Source organism: Mustela erminea, chromosome 17, assembly GCF_009829155.1.
Source record: "Mustela erminea isolate mMusErm1 chromosome 17, mMusErm1.Pri, whole genome shotgun sequence".
In the NCBI taxonomy this organism is placed as follows: Eukaryota; Metazoa; Chordata; class Mammalia; order Carnivora; family Mustelidae; genus Mustela; species Mustela erminea.
In genome coordinates this window covers 43,194,477-43,218,416 of record NC_045630.1, presented here as the reverse complement: position 1 = coordinate 43,218,416, position 23,940 = coordinate 43,194,477, and the positions used below count along the sequence as shown (strand labels likewise).

The 23,940-nt window shown below is 42.1% G+C and overlaps 1 protein-coding gene across 9 annotated transcripts in view; it reads right to left on the bottom strand.

The window, feature by feature from the left end:
- The window catches only part of PPP1R12B (protein phosphatase 1 regulatory subunit 12B), a 222,056-nt gene that overhangs the window by 26,652 nt on the left and 171,464 nt on the right, over positions 1 to 23,940 (bottom strand). For 8 of the 9 annotated variants that reach the window (XM_032318425.1, XM_032318427.1, XM_032318426.1 and 5 more), the window contains one exon: positions 163 to 179. In XM_032318425.1, the coding sequence (XP_032174316.1) occupies positions 163 to 179 (17 nt within the window). Of the gene's footprint in view, positions 1 to 162; positions 180 to 19,372; positions 20,651 to 23,940 lie in introns of those variants that run through there. The other variant, XM_032318437.1, reaches the window with a different exon arrangement.

Here is a 23,940-nt window from a genome sequence, read left to right as displayed (position 1 = left end):
TAACTTGGGCAGGAAATAACAGAAGTCTGAACTACCGTGGTGGCTGAGGAAATGGAAGGAAAGGATGCGAGAAATATGAGCGTACGATATAAAGCTAAGTTCAATTAGACATGCACTTCTCACAAGTATTAAGCATGCATATAAAACAGGGAAAGGTCTTACCTAGAAAGTCTTTCATGCTAGAGAAAGGAAGAGACAAAACAAAAAACCAGCATTAGCAAGGGACTGAAAATTATTATTTCCATTTACAAATGCACTTTTCAAATCGGATGTCTCAACTTCACAGTTGGAGGTACGGGTGCAAATTAAGAAGAGCAATTCAACAGACGGCACAGAAGGCTACTTAGCCTGTCTTCCATGACACAGTAGACTTGAGACTTTGGGGAAAGCATCTTTTTTAACTGGAAGTCAGCAAACTGTAAAATGAACAAAAACTGCACCCCCACTCTTATCTGCGCCACCCAAGAAACCACCCTTGTGTTCTAGGAGGGACTGATTTTCTGTGTGGCCTTTAGCCTCTCTGGATTTCAATGTCCATTCTATTAACTTCCTTTGATTCACATACCCCCAGCCCTGCCCTGAGTACTGCAATCTACAAATATTAAAACCCAGGGGGCGCCTGGGTGGCTCAGTGGATTAAGCTGCTGCCTTCGGCTCAGGTCATGATCTCAGGGTCCTGGGATCGAGTCCCGCATCGGGCTCTCTGCTCAGCAGGGAGCCTGCTTCCCCCTCTGTCTCTGCCTGCCTCTCTGCCTACTTGTGATCTCTCTCTCTGTCAAATAAAATAAATAAAATTTAAAAAAAAAAAAAAGATTTTAAAACCCAGGACAGTTCCTGGCTTTAACATAGTAGCTTTACCACGCACCCTACTGAAGGGTGAGTAAGAGGGTGTGGGGAACAGGAATCCTAGTCCCTAGGAGGGTGGTTAGAAAATGAAAAGAATAAGAAAGTACTTTGAGGTCCCAGCAGAAAGGAGTTTTGTAGATGCACACTGTAAGCTTGGTTATCTACCGACAGTCTATCTATGGTTGTAAACAAACAACAAACAATAATTATGTTGATATTTTACATTTTTTAAGAGTGTTTTTTGTTTTTTTTTAAAGATTTTATTTATTTATTTGACAGAGAGAGATCACAAGTAGGCAGAGAGGCAGGCAGAGAGAGAGGAGGAAGCAGGCTCCCTGCTGAGCAGAGAGCCCGATGTGGGACTCGATCCCAGGACCCTGAGATCATGACCTGAGCCGAAGACAGCGGCTTAACCCACTGAGCCACCCAGGCGCCCCGATATTTTACATTTTTAAAAATCATAGATGACCATTACCCTCTTATTTCCACTTTTTTTTTTTTAAAGAACTCAGGCAAACAGAAACTCAGTTGATTCAATGTATTTACTTATTTTCTCTTTGGAGATACTGAAGAACAATAAAGTCCTCAATGACATACAAGAGGAGGAGGAAGGGAAACAAGGGCCCAATAATCTACAAAATGAATAATAAATTCTTTGACTACTGAGGACTCGCTCAATGACACTGCATTGTTGTAGAAGCATTACACAGTCCCTGGAAGCCACTGGTTTGCCAACCAACAGAGCATGGCAGTACAATACAGACCACCCCCTAAATCTGTCCAGAAGTGTTTGCTGAAAGGAATTCTCTCTCTAAATCATGAGTATATTCATAAGAATTCTTTTGTGTACTTTCAAAATGCACATATCCCAACGTCAGTCCTAGAGACTCTCTTTCCCAAGGTCTAGAGTAGTGCCTTATGACATGTATTTCTTTAAAGTCCCCCAGGTGATTCTGTTTTACAGCCCTGGCCAAGCACCACTGGACTAAACAAAGGCTTTTCAACATGTGGATGTGGACCACTGGAGATGAGGAAGCCAGTAAGAAAAGTATATGGTGCATCTTTAGCCTTCTCAGACACTTGTAGTATCCTAAGCTTACAAATCTGGAATTGAGGAATTTCCGTCTCACATTCATAACTGATCTTCGGTGAGAACCATATGCCTAGCCTACACTATCAATGACTACCCTATCAACATTAACTAGGGTTGTTTCTCTCTCTCTCTTTTTTTAAGATTTTATTTATTTGACACAGAGAGAGAGATCACAAGTAGGCAGAGAGGCAAGTAGAAGGAGGGGGAAGCAGGCTCCCTGCTGAGCAGAGAGCCCAATGTGGGGCTCAATCCCAGGACCCTGAGATCACTGACCTGAGCCTAAGGCAGAAGCTTAACCAACCGAGCCACCCAGGCGACCCTAGGGTTGCTTCCTCTTACTTAAATCCTATTTTTAAACAAAGGCACTAAATATGAATCACCTCTTGAGAATTTAATTAATGTGCAAACATGTTTCAAGTCTACTCAAGTAAAACTGAGATCCTCCACTGTTGACAATGCCCACTCACCAGCTTAGTGATAAGGTCCAGCCTTTAAGGCATCTGGGTGAATTCAAATTCATATCCTAGGAGGACTGTAAACTGACATGCCAAAGATTCACGAATTAAGAATCAACTCCATACCAGCAAATGTTAAGGGTCTACTGAATTTAAGAACCCACTGCACACAAAGCCCTGCAGAAGAGGTCCCAAGGAAGAATGGCCAGAATAAGCTGCACGAGTGAGGAGAGCCCCATGAACAGAATCAACAATCGTCTGAAGCGATGGGAGGAACCCACGTGAGCAAGTGTGCCCACCAGTGGGCTCCAACCACAAAGGCTTCCTGAAACTCATGAATTATTAGAAGAGAAGGTTAGAGAAATACAAAGATATACATACATACATTTAAAAAAGATATGTTGTTGGGGTGGGGGTGGGGTCCTTACCAGTGATCCATGCATTTATTCCCAGTGACACCTTCAGTGCCAGAACAAGTGCTTGGTAAAGACTCACTGAACTAAACTGTTAATGTTTTTGGGAAAGAGTGGGATGTCCTTGGCTGGACCTCAGCTCTAATTGTTGCCTTGACATCTTTTAGCTAAGTGACCTTGTGCAAGTTACCAGCTACTCTTGTGGTAAAAATTAAATGTGATAGTTACGAGGAAGTATATTCTTAAAATGTCAGCTTCCTCTCCTGCCCTGAACCCCCCTCCCCCATTCCCTTTCTGGTTGTAGAAATACTATACTGGCTGCTGATGTCCGTTAGAGCAGTAAGTTAGCTTAGGACTTTTGATTCAGGGAACTGAGTTCACAGAAAACCAAATGAAACAACAATTTAGCAATTCAGGAGACCACTTATTTTCTCTTGCTGCTTCTAGGCAGAGCTGCCTTTTTCAAATTTCATTATCCATATGAGATAATCATTATTCCTCTACCTACCCCCTTGGGAGAACCATTCTTGTCAGTCTCTCCAAGACAGACCTGCCACACCATGTCTTAGGTATGGAAAAGGACCCATGTATAATCAAACTGCTCTGCCTTATATAAGCCTTCTTTTGCTTCCTCCTAACTGAAACAGAAGTCTAAACCTTGCATGGTATACACTGACCGAAGCCTGATTCATTTACTGACAGGTCATGTTTATCTATTGACTTTGTTATTCCTAAAATGTGGGACCTCACTTGAAAATACTTTAGTTTCCTCCTTGTAAACATCTAATTTGTTGGGTACGATTTTAGCTACAGCTTCAGCTTTAAGTCCAGCAGGCTCTGTAGACTGGCAGTTGCCTCTAGAGTGAAGAAACAGTGTTTCTTTTCACTAAGACAAGGAAATAAGGATTTTACCAGGTATCAGTTTTAGCTATTACATAGACATCAAAGCATGCTAATCATTTCCACTGACTTATTCCTTATAAGAATGACACATAATTAACCTTTCTCATTTAGGATGGTCTGGAAACACTATGAAGCTTTTTATGTCCTATCGTCACCCCCAAGAAAGTTCTCAGACAGATATGTGACTGCACAGTATGGCTGGATACACCGTCTGGCCACCACTGAGGAGGCTGATATAAAATATTAACACTTAAAAACAAGAAATAGGTTAGAGCTACCACACAGCAATCAGGTTCCTGGATGGGAAAAGGTAGATTGCACTGTGTTTTCGAGAGGCCTAAATCAATTTCTCCACAGAGGAGAGCATGCCGAGAAAGGTACTGCTAAGGGTGCTCAAGCCTGTGCCTGCCGTACCAGTTCTGTCCCTCCAGGCATACTGTAGGAGACAGCTCCCATAGACAGCCCCGTAGAAACTGATGAAGGACACTCATTTCCACCTGCTGGGAGCAACTGTAAGCAGGTATCACAGTCTGCTGTTTATCATTTTTTAAGGCATGTTAAGATTTGTGTTATCAGGGCGCCTGGGTGGCTCAGTGGGTTAAGCCTCTGCCTTCAGCTTGGGTCATGGTCCTGGGGTCTTGGGACGAGTCCCACATGGGGTTCTCTGCTCAGTGGGGAGCCTGCTTTCCCCTCTCTCTCTTCCTGCCTCTCTGCCTATTTGGGATCTCTGTCAAATAAATAAATAAAATCTTTAAAAAAAAAAGATTTGCATTATCAATTGATTTTGGGGTGAACTTTAACTAAAAAAAGTCTAGGTGATGAGTGATCCAGGAGACATGAGGGGAGATGATGTCCCTAGATCCAGATATCCAAGAAAGGAGGACTTCCAGTTAATCCCTGATCTCTCCTCACTACTTCAGACATTCCTCCCTCTCCTCCTGCTTTTACCTGACCTTTGGAGCTATCTGGACTCCCTGTTTTTTGTTTTCTGGTTTTTTTTTTTTTTTTTTTTTTTTAATTGCTTTCAAGGGCTACCTTAGCTATGTCCTGGGAAGGTCAACCCAACTAATTAGAGGAGAGCATATAAACTTTATGAACTGAGATGTGGATACAGTAGAGGCAGCATATTAGCATAACACAGTATCATTCCAAAGAAAAAAAACAACTGGGATTTCTCAAGGTGATGGTATTCTCACTATAACAGCAATTAGCTTAAGAGGAGTGCTCCTATAGGCTGAAAGTATACATGACATGGGGCACGTGGGAGGCTCAGTTAAGCAGCCCATTCGATCTCAGGGTTGTGAGGCTGACCCCTGTGCTGGGCTCCACACTGGGTATGGAGTCTGCTTAAAATTCTCTCTCCTTTCCCCTGTGCCATGCCCCCCACTTCCCTCTCTAAAAACAACAACAACAAAACACACAGGACTTAGGGTACAATTTCCCAGCTTCTAATAAAAACCTTTTCAGATCATACATTCTCGTTTTTTCATTGGTGGAGAATCTCTAGAAACTATTATTTTGTTTGGCTTCTTGATATTCTAGATAATCTGGTGTTTGATGAAAAAACACTGGTTAGATTTAGGGAGAGAAAAGTTTGGGTTTCTTGGTTCTTGGGTAAAAGGAGCAGAGCTGCTGAACTGGTGAAGACTTCAATCTTCCCTTTTCATCTTGCTGTCGATCAAACCAAAGCACAGTTCACCGTTATCCTGACACTGCTTCTCATTCTAAAAAGCTGCTTGCCATCCCTGCAGGGAGACTACTGAGTGAATGTGGAGAGAGGGAGACAAGATAGAGTGGGAGTCTGCCTAAGTGGTCTCAGGGGAACAGCAAGTCAGGAAGTGACATCATAAAAGGTAAGCAGAACACAGGCTGGGGAAATGAACACTGAAGGTTTTCCAAGAGAAGATTCTAAGAATTCAGCCTATTGGGTAGCAAATAAGGAGAAGCCCTACAACACAGGGCTCGGGGATGCTAGCCAAATCTAGGATCTGGAAGCTAGGAATGTGAGTTCTTCTTACCTATGTTCTGGCAATAGCCCTATCTTTCTCTTTTATTTGTTTTTATTTCTAAAAAAGATTTTATTTATTTATTTATGAGAGAGAGGGCAGGGGGAGCAGACGGAGAGGGACAAGTAGATTGTGTACTGAGTACAGAGCCCAGCGTGGAGCTTGACCTCAGGACCCCGAGATCATGACCTGAGCAGAAATCAGGAGTCGGACGGTTAACCACCCAGGTGCCCCCATGGGCTCTCGCTTTTATTTCTATTTATTTATTTATTTATTTATTTTCTTTTTAAAGATTTTATTTATTTGACACAGAGATCACAAGTAGGCAGAGAAGCAGACAGAGAGAGAGGAGGAAGCAGGCTCCCTGATGAGCAGAGAGTCTGACGCAAGGCTCGATCACAGGACCCTGAGATCATGACCTGAGCCAAAGGCAGAGGCTTAACCCACTGAGCCACCCAGGTGCCCCAGGCTCTCGCTTTTAAAAAACAACAGTTACTCTTAGTCTACTCTTTCGATAGGGTCTGAAGAGCTCATCTGTACATGATGACATCATATATTTTAGAGAAGGCATGAGTATTCTACCCTATTTGCAGTTAACACACGTGTTATGTTAGGTGCTCTAGTCAGGAAGCCGTAGAAGGCATTTCTCTAAGTGTTTTAGTTAAAGATTGTTCCTCTACCTTCTACTGAAGACGAATGATGGAGAAACTCTTCGGTGCATCTGATGAGATAAAAACTGTTCACAGAAGGAATTAATTTCACAGCTTTTTAGGGCCCAACTGGGGCACTAGGTATTGTGAATGAGACCCTGGAGGGGTAAAGACTAAGAGCTGTTCAGAAACCACTAGGAACACAGAAAACAGAGATAAAAAGAATGATCAGCTACATAGACCATAGTTTTAAAAAAAGTGCTCCCAAACCAAGAAGTGGGCTCTCTCCTTTCATGCCTCTTGAAATTCTCCCATAATAATTTCATTGGTTGGGACCTGTTTCTGATCAAAGAACAGACTGAAGATCGTCATTAATTCAGACGGCAATCCTGGAAAGGGACGGGAACCAGGCTGGTTTTGATTTGTGAAATGTGTAGGGCTCTCAGAACACCAGAGACTGGCTTAGAAAAATCCCCACAAAAGCTTTTAACTTGAAAGTTATCAGGAGTTCAGGAAGGCACGTAATTAAAACCAAACTCTTCCGACCAAGTTTAAAATAAAATTGTGGCTCTGGAAAGCTGGGCCCAAGGGAAAGGAATGAGACTAAGTCACATGTCTTCTGCCAAGACTGAAAGGGGTTTAACTTATGTTCCTTTGGAGTTAGGGCCTGACCCCACAGTGATGGGAAAAAATCTCCTATTTACATTTTCCCTGAAAGGGACGAAGCAGAAAGAACATTTTATATCATGTTTTCGTGCACTAGTGGAGCCAGGGGAAACAATTTGAGCTATTCTGGGATGGCCTACAGAGGACCAGCCTTCCCTTCAGTGTTCTCAGATTAATGACTGATGATGAACGAGTCAAGGATGGGAGTGTGGTTACAACGTGGACCTTTCGGATTTGTAGAGCTACTGCAAAGCTACTCAATATCGGAGCTAATTGACAAGTAATAGAATTCTATAACTTCTTGAGCTTAAGAATCATTCTGGTTTCCTACATATGTCTCAGAGAGACAAAGTTTTCCTAGCTTTCTACCTTAAGGGAAGAATACTCTTTACAACTCAAACAGATGGGACTTGAGTAACTTGAAAGGAGAGGTTCCCGGTCTAGCTTGAAAGGGATCTTTCTGAATCTATATTGTTCTAGTAATAAACTTGGGGATCCTGCACAATTTGGAATAATACAGGGGGGGTGGAGAAGAACTTTCAAGACTTACACAAAGGTGTGACAGGAAAGGATAGTTATGATGAGGCCTATATCAGGTTTTTTCTCCACATCTAAAAATTTAGTATTTCCTTAATATCATTTAAAAAATCTTACTTATATTAGCTTTCTATTGCTGCTGTGACAAACTGTAACAAAGTGTAGTGCCCTCAACACATCCATTTATTATCTCACAGTTTTTGCAGGTCAGAAGTCCAGCACAGGTCTACGGGGTTCCCTGTTTACGTTCTCACCGGGCAGAAATCAAGGTGTCTACTGGCTGGGCTCCTAGCTGGAGGCTCTGGGGGAAGAATCTGCTTTTAAGATCATTCATGGTGTTGGCAGAATCCAGTTTCTTGTGGCTGAAGGTCTTAGATCTCCATTGCCTTGCTGGCTGTCCGCTGGAGGCCGTTCACCGCTCCTACAGGTGTCTACATTCCTTCCCGCAAGGCCTCTTCTATCTTCAAGCCAACAACAGCAGACTGAGTCCTTTTCACACTTCAAATTTCTGTGGCTTCCCCTCTGTCATCAGCCAAGAAAGCTCTCTACTTTTAAGGGATCATGTGATTAGATCAGGCCCACCCAGAAAAATCCCCCCGTCTTAAGGGGAATTGTGCCACATGACATAATCAGAGAACTGTCTCATCATATTTCTGAGCTTTGGAGATTAGGCCAGGACATCTCTGCGGAGCCATTTTAGAATTCTAACTAGCACAAGGATCCCTCTTTAAAAAACACATGGTCTAGGGGCACCTGGGTGGCTCAGTGGGTTAAACCTCTGCCTTCGGCTCAGGTCATGATCTCAGGGTCCTGGGATGGAGCTCCGCACTGGGCTCCTGCTGAGCAGGGAGCCTACTTCCCCTCTCCCTCTGCCTGCCTCTCTGCCTACCTGTGATCTCCGTCAAATAAATAAATAAAATCTTAAAAAAAAAAAAAACAAAAACGAAAACATGTGGTCTAGTTTATAACTTCCTCAAAATAAGAAATATCAATAGTACATATGGCCAATCAGCTGCAGTTAGGTGATTATATGCGTTCAGAATGACGAGAACGTGGTCTTGCACTGGGGAGAAGCACGTGTCCATGCAAGCAGGTGCTGTGTGTGAGAGTGTACGTCCAAGTAAAATTTAGCTTTTAGAAGGATTAAATTACATATAACTTTATTATATTATACTCCTTGATTTGTCTTTCCCAATTATTTAATACCCATGGAACATAAACAAGCAAGAAAAGTCAAGAAATACAGTATTTAATGTTCAGTTTATATCATAAATATTTCTTTTTTTTCAAGTTTTCAGAGTGAATGCACTTAAGTGGAGGGACAGGAAGAAGCAGACTCCCTGGCGCAGGGCTTGTTGCCCTGGGCCTATGCTCTCTCGCAAATAAATAAATAAAATATTAAAAAAAAAAAAGGCTCTGCAGTAGATGCTGTTACTGATCACCACTAACACCTATTTTAGGCATTAACTTACCTCTCCATTCCCAAAGCCTGGGAAAAGACGGATTTTTTTTTTTTTCTTAACATGGTAAATGTCTTTGTATAACAAACAGCCTGCTTGAGCAGCAGTTATTTTAGATTTAGACAGCTACGATCAAATCAAAACCTTTGCAAGGGGGTTAGTGAGGCTCTCCAGACCTCACATTTCAAGAGAAAATAACCGCTTGGGAACCTAAATAACATAAGGTAAACGTTTTTACTTCTAAGTAGGTCCCACATAAGGTCAGGCACTTTCTTTGCTCTTAGTCTTTTCTCTTTCTGTCCCCACAGAAGCCAAAACATTAACTCATGTATCTTGGAGCTACCGATGCACTATCCAACTGCAATAAGCAGGTATCTGAATTGCCCCAGGAAGACCTATCGTTGGTCTTCATTTCAGAAATAGGGTTTTCTAGTATGTGGCCTTTGACTCCTTTCCAGGTGTGCAAATAGGATAGGAACAGAGAGACCAGATCTTAATTAGGCAGCAGTGTTCATTCCTTGTATGTATATTAAATGCCTTTGTGTGCCCAGCTCTGTGAGTGATATTTGGAGGAAAAAATAGGTATGTGCAGAATCTAAGACATGGTTCTCTAATGTCAAAGAGCTCTTCTTTAGGAAGGAAAGATAAGCATATTCATAAAACAATGAGAGAGTGATGCAAGAAACTGATCAGATACTAGATTTTCTGCTACGTACAGCAAATAAAAAAGTAGCCAGAAAAGAGACCAATACCGACTACAGATTTTCCATAAAATTTCATGGAAAGAACAGGCCTAATGGGTTCATCAGTCTGGAGTTTGAAACTAGGTAGTCATGAAGAAAGACACTATCATGAGTGACTTGTAAGAAGTCTGGCACAAGTTGGGACCTTACTGGGGCCACAGTTATCCCTAAGTGCTACTGGAAGCTCTAAAAGATAACTCAAGCTTTTTTTTTTCCTTTGCATTCTTTCACTAAATTTAATTCCACTGAATTTGATTCTTCCACTAGAAACGTTTTATACCCCCCCATATAGACCTTAGGTATTAGATGCCTAAGATTCTTTGGATTTAGGGGGCTAAGTTTTTCTCCCCAAACAAAACAGGTAATTCAGAATGAAGAAATTTGGGAGAGGGGAAGTATTTGCAGTCTGATTTTTGGCAGGAGAAGGGTCCCTCAGATAAGAAAAGCTTCAATAACTCAGGCTCTTCAAATTCAGAACTTGTTAACAAGTCCTGAATTTAAGCGTATCTTTGTACCATCTTTTACTTATTTACTTATGGGTGGGGAAGGGCAGAGGGAGAGGGAGAGAATCTTAGGCAGGCTCTACACCCAGCAAAGAGCCCAATGCTGGGCTCAGTCTCACAATACTGAGATTATGACCCGAGCCAAAATCAAGAATCAGATGCTTAACCAACTGAGCCACCCAGGTGCCCCTTGTCCACTGGTTTAAAAATTACTTTATAAAGCAAATTATAGTAGCATAAGCAAAAGAAGAGAAATAACCTTATTAAAGGATCTACTTTTGAGCACTGAGAGCTTTAGCATAATTACTTATATACAATTAATACACTCACTAAAAAGTCTAGATTACTACCTTTAAGGGTACAGCAGATCTTCACTCCTTGGCAATAGTTCATCACAGATACTTACAAATAATAAAACTACCTATTTTGAGATGATGCAAAATTCTGACTTTTGACTAATTTAGACTTGTTTCTTCCTAAATTATTCAGTAAAGATTTTGTTTCTTTTATAAGGTTTAGTGATGACAGTCTCTTTTCAAAATAGGTTCAGTAGGCAGGGATACTAACTGTAATTTGGAAGTTGTCTACTGGAGACTGCAGTCTCACTGGCCTGGCTAGATGGCTTACTGGTTAAGCACTCCAGCACTTACTTGTTGGGTGGTCTTAGCTAATTATTTAATCTCTCTCTGCCTCAGTGTCCTCATCTCTACAGCAGGGGAAATACCCAGTGTATAATGTTATCAAAAACACTAAATGAGGCAATAAATCTAAGTGCTTGGGACTGTACCTGGCATACAGCGAATGTTCTATAAATGTGAGCTACTGATATTACCACAATTTCTCTGTTTTTTTATTCTCTCTTCCACTCCAGTTTGGTCCTTTGGCTCTGCCAATGCCTGTTGGCGGCAAGAGTAAAAAGCTCAAACAAATTCCTTGGCACACAAGTAAAGGGTTTTGATTATTTGTAGATTTTGATAATCCAGGCTAATTCCTACTTACCCCTTCTAACCTACAGACATTTAAGGTCATTATTTTACTGTCTGGAGACTTATACTCTCTCCCAGATAACCAACCACATGAAGTCAACAAACACAAAGGTGGGAAGAGTCCTGTATGAAAATGTTGCTTTCATAATGAACCATAAAGGCCAGCCATACTTTTAGTATCATCATCTAATCACCGCACCGGTAGAACTCCCAGATTGTGTAACCAAAGATGATGGGCTGTGATAGGAATTAATGCCCCAGTTGTGGATAACCGCCACTCACTGCATAATAAACAGGTTAAGAACAGAAACAAAAAGGGGCTGAAAAAGAACAAAAGGGGATGAAAGCCAACTCCAGTTGCTTCCCTTGGGTCTTCTGACAATAATTAGTTGTCTGTTCACACAAATATTATGACTGAGAAAGAGAAGTGAAAAACAAAGCTGAATAAAATGAGCACTTTTTCAAATTCGAAAAACAACCCCAGGTTGCACAGCTGATTATGTACAGAAAATAAAATGAGAACCCTAAACTCTTAACTGACCCTAAACTGACCTCCTAAATTTCTGGATTCTTTGGAAACTAAAGCTTATCACCGTTAACAGAGGTGACTATAATACCTCCAAACAAACAAACAATATATAAGATCTTCTGCTTTCTATGCAGTAACTGAATAGCAAAAACGACGGGAAGAAGCCACACGTTGTTACTACCTCCCCCACCTCAAGGTTTTATTCTCAGCTCCCTTCTCATGTTATATCTATGCCTCAGACAAGCTCACCACTCCCATAGCTTCATCATAAATATCAGTGTTTTCAGCCCATACTTTTCTCCTGAGCTTTAGACCAAACTCTTCCTGGATACCACTACCTGGATGTTTCAAACCTCTAACATGTCCAAAAGTGAAATCATTCCCCCCACTTCATGCCCTTTTTTTCCCCTCCCCTGTATGCCAACTAAGTTTTGTCACGCCATCTTCTACTGAGTCACCTAGACCAGAGACCTGGGCGTCATCCTGGACTCTGCCTTCTCACAAGTTCATCCTTAGCCCTATTCTATCAATTCCCAAGTCTTGTCAGTTCTACCTTCTAAACAGCTGAATGCTTCTCTGTTCTGCCTGGAGAATGTCTCTGTTCAGGACCTTATCAATTCTCACCTGGAGTATAGCATTCGGGGCAACGGACTTAACCTCTAGACTCCCCCTGCTTCAATCCTGCCTCCACAGATGCCAGAAATCTCTCAAATAAGCAATTCTGATCACAGCAACTTTACAATCCTTCATCTACAGGATAACTCCCCAAATCCTTAGAATGACATATTAAGCCCCATATGACCTGGCCCCTGCTATGTCTCCAGTTTCATTTCCTATTATACTCTTAAATATATCTTTTGTTCTAGCCACACTGATCTGCAGCTCTCAAAATAACCCTATACTTTCTCATACATATTTTTCCCACTTTTGTAATCTAATTTCCTCCTCCTTCAATCACCTATCTTCTATTGTTCTTTAAATACCCGGCTAATGCATTTACACTTGACTGATCTTTTAAAACAAAAACACCTTGTAGTTGATTTTCTTTTTCATCTCCCTAGTTAGACTGTCAATTCCCTGAAGGCAGGGACTGTATCTATCATTTCTGAATTCCAGTGTCCAGCATAGGGCTTTTGCATAGCAGATGCTCCAGGAATGTTAATGGTGAGAAGACTGGAAATAGAGTAGGTGGCCTTGATAAACATTTATCATGGAAACAGAAAATTGGAGGGCCAAGGGTAGGGCACGGCTTGCCTCTCTGTGTTGTCACATGGAAACTCCACAAAAGGAACTGATGCTTTCAAAACTCCCAGTCTCTCTGGTCGAAAAACCATGACTTCAGATGCCATCTCATACAGCCTTTTTTTTTTTTTTTTAAAGATTTTATTTATTTATTTGACAAACAAAGATCACAAGTAGGCAGAGAGGCAGGCAGAGAGAGAGGGGAGGGAGCAGGCTCCCTGCGGAGCAAAGAGCCCTATGCAGGGCTCGATGGATCACAGGACCCTGGGATCATGACCTGAGCCGAAGGCAGAGGCTTTAACCCACTGAGCCACCCAGGCACCACATCATCTCATGCAGCTTTATGTAGAACACGGGTTAACGAGTCCAGCACCCAAGATTCCAAATGGGGAATCCGCTTTTGTTTCTACAGGTTCTACTACTCTTGCTTAGGAGGGTCCTTGGGTTATAGAATTACTGCCATTGACTTTTCTTGAGTGGAATTAAAAAAGAAAACAGATACGCTAGTGGTTTTCATTAGGAAAAAAATGGTTCACAGATTGCATCCTTCATTAGCCTTCTTCACCCAGACAAATGTTTCTCATTCCATGACAATGGATTATAAAGCAAAGTGAAGTATGAATTCCAGATTGGTAGTGCCCAGATGCAGAATGAGAGGTAGAAAGAACAGGATAATACACTAAAGAACTGTTTGGTGTTTGCCACAGGAGAGCAGAAAGGACATGCAAAGAATGACTATCAATAATGAATGGTCTGGAAGGCTAAGAGGCTGAGGGGAGGCTGTTAACCTGAGAGGTCTGTGAAAGCAGCGATCCTTTATCACTCACTTGTTTACCAAATGTTCTCTGATTAGTCTGTAGAACTGGTTATAAAACAAAACAAACTGGCTAACTATTCCCTTTATTTATATTAATGGCTGGGGTGACAAACGTTATGAAAAATCTCTACATTTTCAGTTGAGATATATATCCTGAAGGAGTAACAATCCAGATTAAATGGGAAAAATGCTACGGATCTTGCTTTATAGATGCAGGCCCAATCCTATTATCATAAATACCAAGCAATTCAATGAAAATCTGTCTAATTAAAAGATTCCCAGGGTTCAGCTGATGACCTACTTACTTCAAGAATGTTCCATATAATAAGTAAATATCAACTAAGCCCTACAATGTGGACATTCTTTAGTATTTTATTATCTTTGGATATACCTATATTGGAAAATATGTTGTTAAATTAGCAAATAATAATTTGAGACCATTGACCAATGATTGATTACCTGGCTCTTGTTTTCAAGATGATTTAGAACTGCTAAGCCATCTAAATTGACTAATTTCTAAGTTAATAGAATTTATTTACTTGAGAACTGATAATATAAATGGTGAGGAAAAAGCAAGAGCTAGAGGTGTTTAATGTATTTATAGTTCAGAATTATTATTTTTTTCAATTGTTGGGAAATTACATCAAAAGGAAGTTTTGTTTTTGTTTTTTAAAGATTTTATTTATTTATTTGACAGACAGAGATCACAAGTAGGCAGAGAGGCAGGCAGAGAGAGAGGGGGAAGCAGGCTCCCTACTGAGCAGAGAGCCTGATGTGGGGCTCGATCCCAGGACCCTGAGATCATGACCTGAGCTGAAGGCAGAGGCTTAACCCACTGAGCCACCCGGGCAGCCCAAAAGGAAGTTTTTCTACTAACTGTGTGAACCCAGCACCTCACGTAGTTGTTTCAGAGTGTGAGAACAGAGGCTAAGCCTTCAAATTCTCATACATAAATCATTGGTGTGGTTTGCATTAGAAATTTGAGTGAATTGGGGCACCTGGGTAGCTCAGTCAGTTAAGTGTCTGCCTTCCACTTAGGTCATGATCCCAGGATGCTGGGACTGAGCTCCACATCAGACTCCCTGCTCAGCCAGGAGTCTGCTTCTCCTTTTCGCTCTGCCTCTCCCCTGAGCTTGTGCTCTTTCTCTCTCTCTCTCTCACCCTTTCTCAAATAAATAAATAAAATCTTTTTTAAAAAATAAGAAGACTATTCTCAGTGGTATGCTCTTAATATTGCTTTGGTCTCTGTTGACCCTGAACAGTGAAATTATTTTTTTTTAAACAAGTCTTTGGGCTTTCACACTAGTTCAACATCTCTTTTGTCTCTAAAATTTGTGGAGCTCCCTGAATAACAGATCTACTCATCTCTGATTTTTTTACTCAGGTAAAACAGAACAACTTCCAGACTGACTCAGATATCTTTTCTTTTCTTTGTTTCAATATTTTATTTATTAGAGAGACAAAGAGGGAGAGCACAAGCAGGGGAGGGAGACAGAGGCAGAGGGAGAAGCAGGCCTCCACAAGGGCCTCAATCCCAGGACACAAGTCATTTTAGAGCGCGGTGGGGATACTAAAAGAATGGATGATGGATATTTTTGTTATGGAAAGAGAGGGGTGTATTTTTAAAAACCATGTTTGACAGTGTAATTTTGTGTTCAGAGAATGAAAAATATTATTTTCCAAATACAAATTAGAGGAAGTAAAATCTTAGCTGGTAAGACACATACTATCTTCCATATGCAAGTGACTTTCATTAGGGAGAATACTAGTTCTTTAATCTCTAGGCCAGCATTACATTTTTTTCTTAAAGATTTTATTTATTTATTTGACAGAGACACAGTGAGAGACACAGTGAGAGAAGGAAGACAAGCAGAGGGGTGCGAAAGGGAGAAGCAGACTTCCTGCTGAGCAGGGAGCCTGATGCGGGGCTCCATCCCAGGATGCTGGGATCATGACCTGAGCCGAAGGCAGACACTTAATCGACTGAGCCACCTAGGTGCCCCCATTATTACATTTTTATACTATTAAAAAGGGTCCTAGTTTGCCAAGTACAGAAACACAGAATTATGTCATGTTAAAAGTATCAGAAGCTGATGAGTGTTGAAAAGTAAAGGTATAATGAGAGAGTTTCAGTTTTCTAGTACTGAGAAATCATCCTGTTGTTTGTTTTCTTGAGTTAAAATTCATACCTGTTTGAGTTACAGTTTACAGTTTGCCCAAGCTGCTGCTCGAACATCTGGCTAAGAGCAAGGGGTCCAAAACATGCTCCCCTGTGAATAGCCATTATTTAAAAATTCCCTTTGAGAGCATGTTCCGTATATGAAAGCATTTAGTATTTAGCCTGTTTAGCAATAATAATAAAAAAAAAAACCCATAAATATTTATATGCTGGCTCAAAATTTCAATCATTTGTTTCGAAAAATGTTGGCTTCTTTGTGCAAGTTTTAGCAGAAAACCGAAGGTACACAAGTTTGCATGGGGAGAACAAGAAGTGTTCCGATCTTAACTCTGAAGATGCACACAGACATGTCCTTGCATCCTTACTCAAGTTTTTCTGCCTCTAAGAGAAATATGAAGACCTGTAGCCCACACGGTCTCAGGCTCTGTGGGATCCATGTTTCCATATGCTCTGACTAGGATTCGAGAATCAGGCGTGGGAAAATCAGTAGAGCCTGTCAATTCCCTCCGTTGGTCTACAGATACCGCCTTCCTCCTTCCTGCAATTTCAGTTTCCTGGGTCCTCATTATGCCTGAATTTTGGATTCCCACAGCTATCCAAGCTTTTAACTGTCCTCTTTGACTCTAGAATGTCCTTAACCTTCCAATGTACTTGGTATGAAACCAGTGTTGTGGATAAATATGGGTTTTGAGGCCAGAGAGGCCACGCTCTGCTGCTTACTAGCTGAGTGATGTGGGGAAGCCACTTCTCTTCCATGTATCTCAATCTCCTCACATGTAAAATGGTGAAAGCAACACTCACCTTTCAGGGTGGCTGGGGTGAAACGCGGTAATGATGGTGTAGCAGCAGCCAGTGCAGTAACTGGGCATTAGAACGCAAATGAGCGCAACATGGCCACCACAACACTAGTCATTAAAGAGCACCACATGCAGAGTGAGAGGCACGATGGTCACAGCATTCAAAACCAGTTAGCACCCTAGTTAGTTAGGACGTGAGAGTAAACTAGGCTACAGGGGACTCGTAGGAGATAAATCCTGGTTTTGTAACCCATTCAGCCTCCAAATTAGTCTTGCATATCCTTCACACTCTCAGATAGTAAAGACACACGCAATGTAATAGAACATGAATGATATACAAAAATCAACAGTCTCCAGAGTAGAGCCCAAGGCTGTGTGGACCTAGAAGCTGGTCACAGTAAGTAGATGCTATTATGGGAATCCACAGCCACTGACCACTAACACTGGGACGCGGTCTCTTATTAAGGCCATCCATGTGCTGGTTTCCTGTAAATCCAAATTTTCAAATTCCGTCCCATGGTGACCTCTGTCTAAAAAGTCAGGGAATGGGGGTGGGGGGATGATGGAAAGAGGCTGGAAACGGTGGATGACAGCTGTGAGGACTAAGACAAGAAGAAAGTAGTACTTAACTGTGAAGAAGAAATGGGTTCAAAGAGAAAAGGAAAAGGCACGTGTGTCACCAAACAGATTTTGCTGAGTACTCTGGGAACTGTGGTTATAGCAGTGAACAAATGTTAACGATGGGTTCTTTACACCAGTTTGGTAAGAGGGATAGGAACAAAGGGACACACTACTGAAGTAAAAGTGCTCCATTTTGTGGACCTCAGCTGGAGCCCCCCAAAAGTACCCAACAGCTGTTGAGGGGAAAGCATTCTGTGGCTGCTGTTGCTTCTTTTTAAATAACTGTATGTTTATAGTCCCTTTTATTTTTAATTAATATTTAAAGATTTTTTTTTTTTTTTAATTTGACAGAGAGAAATCACAAGTAGGCAGAGAGGCAGGCAGAGAAAGGAAGAAGCAGGTTCCCCGCGGAGCAGAGAGCCCGATGTGGGGCTCGATCCCAGGACCCTGGGATCATGCCCTGAGCCGAAGGCAGAGGCTTTAACCCACTGAGCCACCCAGGTGCCCCTATTTTTAATTAATATTAATTGAGAGAAAGAGAGAGGGAGAATGTATGTGTGTACAGGGGGCAGGGCACAGGGAGAAGGAGAGAGAACCCCAAGTAGGTTCCATGCTCAGTATGGAGCCCAACGCAAGGCTCTATCCCACGACACTGATACCATGACCTGAGCTGAAACCAAGAGTTGGACACTCAACCAGCTGAGCCCCCGTGGTGCCCCACACTCTGTGGCTTCCTAGAAAGGAAAGGCAGCAGCCTATGGAACTCTCCCGGAACTCAACAGGGGTGACATATACCCTGGAGCCTCCCACTCCTCTCACAGAAAGAAGTCATGAATGAAAGAGCTTTGTAACAATCCTTTTGGTATTCCGATAACTAAACTTCCCAAGCTGATGTCCTAGACCAACATGTCACACACCAAATGCCACTCCACGGTAATTTATCCCATGAGAAAGACACTGAAAATGAATATAAAATAACTCAGAAATGCAGCAGTCAATTCTGGTTTCTCGCAGATATTTCCCCCACAGCTCCCCAAATAAGGAAGCTGTGACCATCATGCTTGTTATTCTGTATATGCAGTAGAGCACAATCTTGTTCCCTAGAAGGAACTGCTACCTTGCCTACTACCTAATATGCCCATCGGGCTTCTCATCGCTTGCTATTGGTAACAGTCCTCGCTTTTGTCAGTTTCCTATGGAGGCAGACACTAAATCAGACGCAAATTGCTTCCACAGAAATATGCACTTGAGAAAAAACTCAAGTGGATCTGCTTAGGACATTACAAGCACCTCCCTACAGCTGGTTGTCAATAGCTAGGAGTTCTTTCTTTGCCTTTATAAGCAGGAAATCTCCTGATGGTGACTGAGGAGTAAGAAAGACTCCAAGTGTCCATAATTCCTTGCTCTGTTTTGTTTTTTCTCTCTATCACTCAACGGACACATAAAACAGGCAAGGGCATATTCTCTCTCACATTCACGAGGAACTTGCACATAACTGAAGTTTAATGTATATAGTTTCATGACCATTTGGGAGCTTTTTCTCTAGAAGTATAGTATTGACCCACAAAAAAACAGGAAAGGGAGCAACTAAAAATAGCCACAGAAATTAAGAAATGTGTGTAAGATACAGTGACAAGGACTCTAAAATCTGTCAGACAGCTTACCAACTGATGGTTGAAAGCTAAAAGACAGAAACTGTAGTCTGACATAGTTAAATCTGCTTTTACTTAAGACTACAGTAAGTATTGTGAACCATAACCTCCTGCAGAAAAGCATAACGGTCTTTACTTGCAAATTTTCTTTTTTTCCTCTACCGATTCCCATATGCTCTGAAATGCCTTTGCTCTAAACTTAACTCCCCAAGTTACACACACATTCTCCACCTTTGACACAACTAGGAACATATGTAAATAAAATGCTGCTTACTCGGAGCGTCTTGGCAGTCGGGGAGGGAGAGGCTGGGGGAGAATCAGACTGAGATTTCCTATTCCGAGTGAATTCTTTACTTCGGGTATATAAAGAGGACATGGTTCCTCAGGATGGAGACAGATACTCAACCGCTGGATTCTTCACGTAACGCTGGGAAACTGGCCCTGCAGGTTACCCTCCCAGAATCTCTCCTTTTGACTTGATGCGAGAAGACTTTGGATAGAACTAAATAAAGGATAAAAGCCACCCTGTAAATTATAGTCTTGCGCTCTGAACCAGTCCACAGTTAAACAGAGTCTGAGAGGCGTGTTCCATCAATATTTTCAGTCCAGCTTCAACCACAAGTGCTCGGGACTGGTAGCTTACGATGGAGAGTACTGCGCTGAGCCACACCTTTTCTGCCTAGATCGAGTCCTTGATTCTCCCAAAAGGACACTTCTTGGTGAGACTTGCTCCCCAATAAAACCTGACTCTAGTTTCCCGATGACACCGGATTAAATCCCAGAGGAAAGACGACCTTGGATCCTGCCGGAGGCGAGCCTGGGACGAACTACCGTCACTTTATCCAGAGGGAAGAAAGAGAAATCCTCTGGAAATCATGCTGTCTTTCCTTAGCTTGACTCCTCTGGGCTGGAAGGGGTTTAGAACTGCCGTGATAATTCAGATTAAACAACTTAAAAAAACAAAAAACAAAACAAATAAGGAACCAAGAGTTTATGAGAAGGAAGCAATCGGAGGAAGTCAAGTTTCCCCGAAGTCCTCCCAGACGAAGCTGCTTTTACATATAAACACTCACAGTCATACACACATCATTTCCCCTCCCCTCTTCTATTTTCTGACATTCCAAATCCCTATTCGCTCAGCGAGGAATGCTGGAGAAGAGCCAAGGGCAAAGATTCACTTTCAACTCAGAATTCGGGTTGCCACTTGCAGGAGGAAAAGAAAGCCTGCCAGCTTCTAGGAATAAAGGGAGGCTCTTTGGGGACATGCTCAGGGGCGAACCCCACCAAACCTTCTGGTACCACTGTTTCAGTAAGCGTGAGCCGCCGTTTCAACGCTGATTTCTCCGAACAGTGAGTTAAATATGAGAATGGGGACTTTTCAACTTCTGGATCTCTTCAGTAACAAAGCCCTGACAGACACATCAGTCAGAGCACCTTCAGGCCCTTTATGTTTCACTTTAATGACATATCATTTTGGCTGCACAAGGAAGCCCAGCAAACTGAAACTCTGGCCCACTGCAAAGGAAGCTCTCTGTACAGCAGAGACTTTAATGCCTGAGTCTCTGAGTATACAGCTTACCAGAGTTTTCCAAAATGCCGCAATCAGGGAAGAACAAGACAGGAAAGGGGCTCAGGTAAGGGGAAAGAAAGGGTCAGAAATGAAGAGAGAAAGCAGAGACAGGAGCGGAAATGCAAGACTACAGGACTGAGTTATCCACAGGCACAACCAAGAGTTAAAAAGAAAGGAATTTATTTTCTTAGTGTTGAAGGTTCTTGGATTTGGCCTTGAAACATCTCAAATTTAATCTTTTGCACTCTGTTGTCATCACTACCCTATCCAACATTTCTAGGCCAAATGCTTTCTAAGCCAGTGGATTTAGCCCCAAAGTGACAACTCACTTCTCTCTGGGCTCTTGGAAACTCTATCCTGCCCTTCCTTTTCCTACACGAAATTTATACTTTTTCCTTCAAATCTTCCCAGCATGCCACTCTTTTTCCCTCTAATTATCTCGACATTTTCCTTATTCTTATGACAAATTTTGTGAAATTAAATGAAGGGAAGTGATCAGCTACTTGGGGGTTGGTTTGAGGAATACAGGTTGATAAGGGTTTATTAGGAGAGGTCTTAATTCATTCCCAATCTAAAAAAACTTAAGAAGACTAATTAATTTTATCACAAACCAGAACTATACTGTGTCTGAAAGGCCAATTATCTTGGGAATTCAGATCTATGAATCTTACATTTTAGATCCTACTTATACAATTAATCTCATCTGATAAGAGTGAGTTTTTCTCTATTACATCTCTTCACTTAGAAAAGAAATATTGATGTAAACCTAAATAGTAACAGTCCCATAACAAGCATGATTGTCTAGGGAAAGATTAGGAGGGATACTTTTTCACTCGGAAGAATGAAAGTCATCAAGTTACATTATTCCTCAAAGACATGGCAAGGGGCACCTGGGTGGCTCAGTAGGTTAAAGCCTCTGACCTCGGCTCAGGTCATTATCCCAGGGTCCTGGGATCGAGCCCCACACCGGGCTTGGGCTCTCTGCTCAGCAGGGTGCCTGCTTCCCTTCTTCTCTCTCTGCCTGCCTCTCTGCCTACTTGGTTTTTTTTTTTTTTTTTTTAAAGATTTTATTTATTTATTTGACACAGAGAGAGATCACAAGTAGGCAGAGAGGCAGGCAGAGAGAGAGAGAGAGAGAGAGAGAGAAGCAGGCTCCCCGCCGAGCAGAGAGCCCGATGCGGGGCTTGATCCCAGGACCCTGGGATCACGACCTGAGCTGAAGGCAGAGGCTTTAACCCACCGAGCCACCCAGGTGCCTCTCTCTGCCTACTTGTGATCTCCGTCTGTCAAATAAATAAATAAAATCTTAAAAAAAAAAAAAAAGAAAGAAAGACATGGCAAGAACAAGTCTGACCAGTCAGTTTCTTTCTTTTTTTTTTTTTTAAAGATTATTTATTCTTTTGACAGAGAGAGATCACAAGTAAGCAAAGAGGCAGGCAGAGAGAGAGGAAGGGAAGCAGGCTCCTGCTGAGCAGAGAGCCCGATGCGGGACTCGATCCCAGGACCCTGAGATCATGACCTGAGCCGAAGGCAGTGGCTCAACCCACTGAGCCACCCAGGTGTCCCCTGATCAGTCAGTTTCTGACCTGTTTCTGTAAGGTTTATACAGTGATTTCATCACTCCTTGGCAACTAAACAGGAAATGTAAAAGCCTATTACTCCCAACTATTATTCCTGTCTCTTTTTCTTTCTTTCTTGTATCAGCTTCTAGGCAGTGGTAAACTCTTTTATATTTTAAAGTGTTTTGGGGTACCTGGGGGCTCAGTTGGTTTGGCGTCTGACTTCAGCATGGGTCATGATCCCAGAGTTCTGGGATCAATCCCCGAAAAGGGATCCCTGTTCAGTGGAAAGCCTGCTTCTCCCTTTCCTGCAGCCCCTTCCCCCCACTCATGCTCTCTTGTTCACTCTCTGTCTCTCAAATAAAAACATAAAATCTTAGGGGAAAAAAGTGTTTTAACATACATTATCTCACCTGATCTTCTCAACACCAAGAGGCAATAACCTGGTCTAGCTAGGGGACTGGCTTTATACAGGAGGGTTGCGCAAATAAACAAACATATTAAGGCTAATGGGTGCTAGGTTTCTCAATGTTGGCGAAGGCAGGTATAAATAAGAGAAAAGGGAAACCTAGGATAAACCTTGTGATACACAGGATTGAAGGTATTGGTGTGAACAAGTGATTTGCAATATATACAGACATAAACAACGAAAGATGTAAGAATGTGGGGCACCTGGGTGGCTCAGTGGGTTAAGCCTCTGCCTTCGGCTCAGGTCATCATCTCAGGGTCCCGGGATCAAGCCCCACATCGAGCTCTCTGCTCAGCAGAGAACCTGCTTCCCTCCCTCTCTCTGCCTGCCTCTCTGCCTACCTGTGATCTCTCTCCCTCTGTCAAATAAATAAATAAAATCTTAAAAAAAATATGCAAGGATGTGTGTGTGCACATGTGTCTAAGTAAATGCATCTATATGTGTATTTCCTTCCTCTGTGCACTGAGACATGTGGAAAGACCGATGCTCTAGCAGCATTTTGCACATCTAGTGCCCAGATTGTTGTTTCTACATGCCATGCCATTCTCCATTAGGAGGGGCTCCCTGGAGAAATGACTAATTCCAGAGTTGGGGCAGGGATAGAAAATGAGCCTGGGTCTCTTGTGTCGGAAAGTAAGGAAGCACTTTACAATAATGGGAACATGACAAAAGGACACAGAGACCTGCTTAAAAAGCCAAACCTGGGGGCACCTGGGTGGCTCCGTCGTTAAGCATGTGCCTTCAGCTCAGGTTATGATCCCAGGATCCGGGGATCGAGCCCCACATTGGGCTCCCTCCTAGGCAGGAAGCCTGTTTCTCTCTCTCCTACTCTCTCTGCTTGTGTTCCTGCTCTCACTCTCTCTCTCTCTCTCTCAAGAAAATAAAAATTAAAAAAAAAAAAAAAAGCCAAACCTGAAACAATCTGAGCATCAAAATAAATAATAGTGAGAAGTTACAACCCACTGAACAAAATAGGAACCCAGGAGCACACATTAATATAAATAAATGAATGATAAAAAGAAATGAGGACAGAAAGTTCTTCCTTACAATGAATGCCTACTAATAAATGGAGAAGAAGTAATGAAATTAGAAAAATGACCATTTTGCAAAATCAATCCAAGAAAGGAACATAGTGGATACCAAAGATAGATAGATAAATACAGGATGAGGAACTAGATTTTACACAATCTCACAGTATTGCCTTATAAAATATTTATTAATCACAAAGGAGGAAAAGGGAGCTT